This window comes from Monopterus albus, unplaced genomic scaffold, assembly GCF_001952655.1.
Source record: "Monopterus albus unplaced genomic scaffold, M_albus_1.0 scaffold265.1, whole genome shotgun sequence".
Classification (NCBI taxonomy): Eukaryota; Metazoa; Chordata; class Actinopteri; order Synbranchiformes; family Synbranchidae; genus Monopterus; species Monopterus albus.
The window spans coordinates 321,781-330,112 of record NW_018128145.1 but is presented as its reverse complement, the minus strand read 5'-3'; the positions used below and the strand labels follow the sequence as shown (position 1 = coordinate 330,112).

At 47.3% G+C, this 8,332-nt stretch overlaps 1 protein-coding gene across 1 annotated transcript; it reads right to left on the bottom strand.

The window, feature by feature from the left end:
- Nucleotides 1–6: 6 nt before the first annotated feature.
- LOC109972658 (uncharacterized) lies at nucleotides 7–7,435 on the bottom strand. The gene is given in 9 exon segments (XM_020621667.1): nucleotides 7–1,683; nucleotides 1,686–1,919; nucleotides 1,922–2,942; nucleotides 3,882–3,891; nucleotides 4,425–4,669; nucleotides 4,830–4,907; nucleotides 5,186–6,312; nucleotides 6,315–7,052; nucleotides 7,354–7,435. Coding segments are annotated over 9 exon segments (3,795 nt in total). The 3' UTR covers nucleotides 7–1,423.
- Between the last annotated feature and the right edge of the window lie 897 nt (nucleotides 7,436–8,332).

Sequence of the window (8,332 nt, the reverse complement as noted above, 5' to 3'; positions counted from 1 at the left end):
CTAGCTGAAGCACAGGCCACACAATCCTCCATACCCTGTTCTTTAGCAGTTTTGGTAAGCCAATCAAGCCAAACATTTTTCTCATCATAGCCCGTGGCCAACTTGATTAAATCTCTATGAGTAATTTTGTTGTAGTCTATGGGGATTACCTCAGGGGATGTACTCCCTCCTGACACATCTTGGGAGGACTTAGTCTGCAGCTGTGAACTTTCTGTCTGGGTTTTTGGATTCTGGAAACTTAGCTTTATCAGGCCCTTGGGATCCCTGCCAACTCGGTCCACCCCCAAGACAAAGTAAAGAGTGTCATTCGTGCGTGTAGCCAGATTGGTCCAGATCCCCGCAAGGTAATGTGTTCCTGAACTACCCGGGCTGATATCCGGATCCTTGAGATCGAATATGGAGAGAAGCAACAAGTTACATCTTAACTGACCTTTGGTTGTATACTGTAACTGACCTTTGGTGAATTTTATCTTACTCTGAGCTGACCTGGTCAGACCCAACCCCGGTGGTGACCATCCATCCCTGTCCGGTCCAATGAGACACCTGACCCCAGTTGTCACACCCTGCACCGGATCCTGTCCGTTTCCTTTGACAGCCAAGATTACGTAAGGAGTTTGGGCACAGATAGATATCATGTTCTCCCTACTCACATTTATCCTCTTTCCCACAGGATATCACATCACACCAATGAAACTGATAACTTACATTTGTGCCTTTCACATACTTTAATTCTAGCCCTCCATACTTAGTCAGGCTCCTTCTGCTGGTTCAGATTTCTTTTACTTAATGTGGTACAAGCATGTTTCTCCCACCAGAGTATGGGAGTAACAACCAGCAAGGTTATTAATATGAGAATGCCCAAAACCCCCCTGGGGGGTGGGTATCGACCATGCCAAACCATTTTAGTTTCTTCTGCTTGGGGCTACCCGGGTAATTAAGTTCCCCTGAGTATAGGCAGTCCTGATTTAAGTGAATATTTGCCCAATGATGTACAAAATGATGGGAATGCTTACTTGGGCCTTTCACATCATCATCTATGAAGGTCACTCTTCCCCTGTCACTTCCTACTGTGAATGTAAATGGTCCCACTTTCACCTTACAAAAATATCTAGTTTCAGGTGTAAAATCAGTAGCAAATGGAAACCTTGGGGGTTGGAGTAATTGTCCAAAAATATCACACTTACAGTATCCCATGCAGTAATGAAGCTTAGTTTAGGAACCGGTGGGGAGGGGGAGAAAGTGTCTTTGTCTCTGTATTGAATAATATCTTGAGTGTAGAGATCTTCGTCTTCCCACGGCACCAAATGGTCAGGGCAGCTGTCACTGCTCATGTAGGTTGTCACCTGCTCGTCTGCTTCTATGCCTGGTCTTCTGTCTTCAACACAACAGGGTAGACTGCCTGTGTGTCAAACAGGTGAGGGGATTATTCTGCCCCTTCTCTCACCTGTTTAAGGTCTGCCTGGACTTCTGTCAGAGGTCTTGTCGGTGCCTCCGCAGGGGCACACTGGCTCCAGTGGTACCACGTTTCTCCCTTGCCCTGAAGGCGAACTGCGTGCGATGTTCTCTCAGTCACCTTGTATGGTCCTGTCCACCGTGGCTCACTCCACTTCCTCTTTATCACTTTCAACTGGACCCATTCAGCCGTGTGTGGATCAGTATGGTCGCGACAGTAGCTAGACTGGTGAAGCTGTGAACAAGAGATTTTAATTGTTCATACAGTTGTTGGGTGTTGTGTGTGTCTGGCTTACCTGAAACCCATGTTAGCTTGGATGCTGGTCCTGGAAACTGTCTGCCAGTGATGAGCTCATATGGAGTGAATCCAGTGGAGGAATTAACAGACTGTCTTACTGACATGAGGGCCAGTGGGAGAGCGTCTACCCAATTCAGTTTGGTCTGTGCACAGATTTCAGCCAATTTTGTTTGAGGGTGTTCATTCGCTCTACTTTCCCTTGTGACTGGGGGTGATAAACACTCCCAAACCCATGTTTCAGCCCTAGAGCTGCTTCCACCTCCTGCAGGTCTTTGTTTCTGAAGTGGGTACCATTGTCTGACCTGATTTTTTCAGGGAATCTATGTCGTGGTATATAATCATTAATGAGGTGTTTGATCACTGTTCTGCTGTCCTCCCTTTTAGCTGGCCATGCTTCTGGCCAGCCAGTAAGTTTATCCACACATACCAAGAGATATCTCATACCCCTCACTGTGTTCCCCATGTCTGTGTAGTCAATAGTCACTTCCTGTCCTGGCCTTGTCATGATAGGGAACCCACCCTGCTCAGGCCTTACAGTGGGTCTAAGATTAAAATGTGAACAAATAGAGCATTCCCTAACATAATTTTTCATCATGTCTTGCAGGAAAGGGTGCCACCAATGGCACAAATTTCTCACCATCTGCAAATCCCCCACATGGCTGAGACCGTGTGCCTCTGCCAGAGCAGTTGCTCTCAAGCCTGAAGGCAAGATCGGGCGTCCATCTGGACCTACCCATAGGCCAGACCTAGTCTGACAGCCACCTCTTTCTACCCAGACAGTTCGTTCCTCAGGGGAAGCCTTCCCTTGTTCTGCTTTCACCCTTTCACTATCCAATATCCACATAACTGGTGGATCTCCCTCGCCCTGTGCAACAAGCATACTCTGAGGTCTGTATCCTGCCGCCTTTTTTGCTGCAGCATCTGCTGCCTGGTTTCCCCTGCTTACCTGGTCTTTTCCTGTGCTGTGTCCCTTGCACTTAACCACCGCCACCACACTGGGTTGTCGCAGCGCTTCAGCGAGAGCTCTCATGGCCTCTTGGTGGTGTATTGGTTTTCCTCCAGCCGTTAGAAAACCTGCTCTTTCCCACTGGGGTAGTTCCACAAGTGCAGCACCCACTGCATACGCAGAATCAGAAAAAACTGTCACTGCCTGGTCTCTGGCGTAATTGAGTGCTTCTGTTAATGCCACAACCTCAGCAAGCCGTTAATATTCCACAATTTCCCCCTTTTGATCTCAAAAGAGACCACACCTTATTTCTCTGTGTAGGCAGGGAGTTTTTCACACTCATCAACACCCTCGTCCTGACCCAGTAATGGCATCATTTGTTTAGGGTTCATATCTTTGTCTCTGCCTTCAATGCAGCACATCTCTCCAAACATTGCGCACACACCACCCTCTTTTGCTAGCAGCATGTCTAGAGCCATTCTGTTCTGAACAGCCATAAGGGAAGTGGGAGCCACTTGCTCAGAGAGGCCCTCCACAGCATCTCTTGTGCGATTGGCGAGACGCAATACATTATAGTGAACATAGTTAATGCGGTCCACATTCTTATTAGGGGTGACAGGAAACAAAGCCGCTATAATTGGAAGGTTTTCAAAACCTGCAGCTAATTTGATCAGCTAATTTATATTCATCTGGAACCCCACGCGGAACCCCAATGGCGTCTATGTAGGTGGGGGAGTTCAGAGTCAGGAGCCCCAGAACCCACCACTTACCATACCAAAACATGTTGCCTTTGTCTTTGGAGGATAAGCTAACTCACCAGAATACAAACAATCTTGATTCAATAATACAGAAGCCCAATGGTGCACAAAGTGATGTGATATAGTACTTGAGAAAAAAGTGATTCTACCTCTGTCGCTCCCTGCCACCAAACAGAATGGCCCTACTCAGTACTTGAAAATATACTGTGATTCTATGTGGCAAGCTACTATCAAGGGCACTTTTACTGGACAGTGAAGTTCTCCAAACACATCACAACAGTGGCCCTACAGAGCTGGAGTTTGGAGCGGCAGACCTTGAAACCAGCCTCAGCAAGTTTTTGTAACATGGCCAGAGACACTTGTAAACATGAATGAGAGGTGGTAGAGGCAATGAGTATGTCATTTACATACTGAACAAGAGTGGTACCATCTGGGAGCTGGATGTCAGATAAAATCAGTTTGAGGGCCTGATTAAAGAGGCCTGGTGACAAAACAAAACCCTGTGGGAGGCGCGTATAAGTATATTGTGAGCCTCTGAATGTGAAAGCAAAGATAGGGCGCAACTCTTTCGCCAGGGGAAGGCAGAAGAAAGCATTCGCCAAATCAATGCAAGTGAACCAAGTCTGATCAGGGGAGAGCTGAGACAGGACAGTGTGGGGATTAGGTACAGGCAACACAGGTGTGGTAACAGCATCATTGATAGCCCTTAGGTCATGGACCATGTGGTAAATGGTAAATGGACTGCATTTTATATAGCGCTTTTTTCCAAAGCGCTTTACAGGGAGATCATACCACCATTCACCCATTCACGCACACATTCACACACCGATGACGACAGCTGCCACACAACGGCGCTAATCAAGCCACCGGGAGCAATTCGGGGTTCAGTGTCTTGCTCAGGGACACTTAGGCATGCGGGGAGACTGGGAGTCAAACCACCAACTTGCTGGTCAGGAGACGACTGCCCTACCTCGTGAGCCACAGCCACCCACAGTACTTAGTAGAACCGGGCTTGGGGACTGGCAAAATGGGGGTGTTCCAAGGGGAGGACGTGGGAATAAGAACACCAGATTCTAAAAGACCCTGGATGGTATCAGAGATACCTTCCTCAGCCATCAACTTGGTGGGATACTGGGGAACCCAAATGGGGTCCTGAGACTCAATGGAAAAAGAAATCGGAGTGTGCGAGGCCAAGAATCCAACATCAGTGGAGCCCTTAGACCACAAAGAGGGTGGTAGGGTGGCAAAGAGAGTCTCAGCCTGTGGGTGATCCGTGGCCTCACAACCATGTTCCCTAGAAATGAGTGAATGAGCCAAAATAATGTGGTCACAACGAGAGGCACGAATGCGGTAGCTCTGTGCGGAGGGAGAATACCAGGAAGTTGAGTAGAAGTCCAATCAGATACTTCACTACGGGCCTTAATCTTTGGCCCCAGTTCTTTGGCTTGGTGCCCTGGATGAAGGGCAAGGGGAACATGTGGAACAGAGACAGTGTCCATCCTGTACCAGGGAGCTAAGCTCTCTGGCAAGTGGGCCAGAGCAGCAACCCCTTCTTTGCCAACATAAATGTCAGTTGTGTGCAGGAGGTGAACTGTTTCTGCCAAACTTTCCTCAAACAGGGTCTCATATGTGACATCTCCATCGCGATCATAGAAGAGGGTGACATGGGGAGCATCCGGAGGAGAGACAAAGGGATGCAGGTGAGATATCCATGGCTGCCACTGGGCAAACAAGGAGAGTATGGAACCACTGGTATTTCGCTGTGGATTTGTGCCGCTGATCCCCCTTTGAGGCCATGTGGTCAGCCATATTGATTCCCTCATGGCTGAAAGTGATGTTTGGGGCTTCCAGGGTTTTGCACAACCTCTGTTGTCTTAGTGATGTTAATGTAAAAAGTTGTGATGGTACATATGCTACTACACTATGTGAAGTGTGCACCGTTACTGGGTGTCCCAGTACCATGTGAGCTGTTTTCTCCAAAGCTCGGGTGACTGCTGCAGCATGTTGTGTGCGGTCAGGATGTCTTTTTTCCATAGTATCAAGGGCTGTACTAACATACATCAACACTTGCCTCTGTCCCCCTTTTTTCTGGTACAGAATGGTATTGCAAATGCCATTCTGGACAGAAACATCCAAAGAGAAGGGCTGGGTATAGTCTGGAGCTGCCAATGAGGCAAGGGCAAGTTCCTGTTTGAGGTGTATGAAAGCCTCTTCAGCTGGCACATCCCAGGGAAGAGAAGCAGCCATATTGCGCATACCACATGAGTGAACCATTGCTCGCAAGGGGGCGGTTAAGCCCACAAAGTTGGGAATATACTGGCGGCTGTAGCCTGTGAGGCCAAGAAAAGATAGCATGTCTTTGACAGTACTGGGCTTAGGATGATGGAGAATAGAATCACGGTGAGCAGGAGAAAGGGAGGTACCAGATCTAGACAGTGTACGGCCCAAGAATGAGACAGTGGCCCTACAGAGCTGGAGTTTGGAGCGGCAGACCTTGAAACCAGCCTCAGCAAGTTTTTGTAACATGGCCAGAGACACTTGTAAACATGAATGAGAGGTGGTAGAGGCAATGAGTATGTCATTTACATACTGAACAAGAGTGGTACCATCTGGGAGCTGGATGTCAGATAAAATCAGTTTGAGGGCCTGATTAAAGAGGCCTGGTGACAAAACAAAACCCTGTGGGAGGCGCGTATAAGTATATTGTGAGCCTCTGAATGTGAAAGCAAAGATAGGGCGCAACTCTTTCGCCAGGGGAAGGCAGAAGAAAGCATGTGCCAAATCAATGCAAGTGAACCAAGTCTGATCAGGGGAGAGCTGAGACAGGACAGTGTGGGGATTAGGTACAGGCAAACAGGTGTGGTAACAACATCATTAATAGCCCTTAGGTCATAAACCACGCGATACTTAGTGGAGCCGGGCTTGGGGACTGGCAAAATGGGGGTGTTCCAAGGGGAGGACGTGGGAATAAGAACACCAGATTCTAAAAGACCCTGGATGGTATCAGAGATACCTTCCTCAGCCATCAACTTGGTGGGATACTGGGGAACCCAAATGGGGTCCTGAGACTCAATGGAAAAAGAAATCGGGGTGTGTGAAACCAAGAATCCGACATCAGTGGAGCCCTTAGACCCTGCATCTACCAGGGGGTAGAGTGATGCCATTGGTGGTTCATCATCCTCTTCCTCCTTATCTCTTGCCAGTTCCTTAATTATTTTCCTTTCCAGTCTTTCAACTGCCTTAGAAATGCGCTGTTCTGCGTCATTGAGGCTCTTCTCCATACTCAGCACATCAGGATTATCAGATAACTTACCTCTTTCATTAGAGCTGTCAAGTTTTCCCATTAATTCAGACACCTGGCGCTCTGATGCTTGTAAACTTTTTTCCAAGCTGATTTTGTCCCGTCTAAGCCTTTTCAGCATCTGTTGTTCCTTCACTCTACCCTCTTCTTCCCTTTCCAAAAGCTTAAATTCAGCGGACCGCAGTCTGCCTTGGGTGGCCGCGGAGGTCCGCGAACCAGGGGTTGAGCACCACCGCCCTTCAGCCTCATCATTATTAACGTTGGAGTATTCTCTGTCCTTCCTATGTTCGAAAGGATCTTCAGGAACAATATTTTCAGACAGAAATGGATTTGATGATTTTTTCTCAGTTACTATCAATTCTCCTCCATGTACATCCCATACAGGATACAGTCCTGACAAGCCTGGAGGAGCGGAAGCAGCTGGCGTTCCGCTTTCCTCCTGTAAATTGGAGGTTGTTTTGCACTTTTCAGCTGTTCAACATCCTGTCCTCCACTTACCTCTTTTTACACATATGCTCATCACCTTGGGCAATTATTGCCCATTTCAGACACAACTAAATCTCTTTATCTAATTCTTTAATGCGCTTCTCATACTTACCTCGGTTAAACAGTGATCCATCCTTCAATTTTCCTTCCTCCTCAGTTTTTGACACGTTCTTCTGCTTGCTAATTCTCCACATTAATCTACACAATGGTTTGCATTCTTGCATCCCATATCCATTCTCCTCCATAAGATCCTTTATTTTTCCTCTAACCTCCTTTTCCTTTTTGTCATCAATGTCCCCCGACGTCTTCATTGCATTTAAAAGAGCCTGTATTTGCACATCTATAGGGTTCCACTCCTCATCTTGGGGACTACATAATTTGTTTCCCTATCAAATTCCTCGTCCATTTTACTGCTTCAAAGGTAATTTAATAAATTTAACCCAGCCAATATAGCATTCGAGATTCCTCAATTCTCGGGACTCAAACCCAGTCTAGGACCCTGTCCTATAATATTGGACCCTGTCTCAATATTTTGGCGGCACGACCAACCCGCAAGGAAAAATTTGGCTATGACCAACAGCAGAATTCGGGGGTCCTCGACACCCCGGGGATCTCAAACCCAGTCTATACCAGTCCCTCGGACACGGTTACCTGCAGCTCGTCAGCATACAGTGGGCACGACCAACCGCAAGGAAAAACAATACAACTGTGACGCAGGTAGTGTCCCAGACTCTCTACCTTCAACAATCGGGACTCAAACCCAATTTTGACCAAAATATAATTTCTGAGTAGTCCTTATATTATCGCAGTCTGAGAAAATTTGTCAAAAATCAATCAGGCTTTTCAGTAGGAGCCTAAACCTTTCACACAGCCGGCTGTCTCAGACTTTGAAACCCAAAGACACTCCTTTCTCCCAATTGTCCTTTCCACTATCCCGGACGAGTCCCCAAATTGTGAAGTCCCAGACTTCTCTTGAGTCCAGATAGTGGAAAGAATTTCAGTCACACACCAAATATCAAAATGCACTATTACCTTTATTGCAGATATATCTGGAGATCATACAGCAAGCAGCAGAGCAGATGATCTGAAGT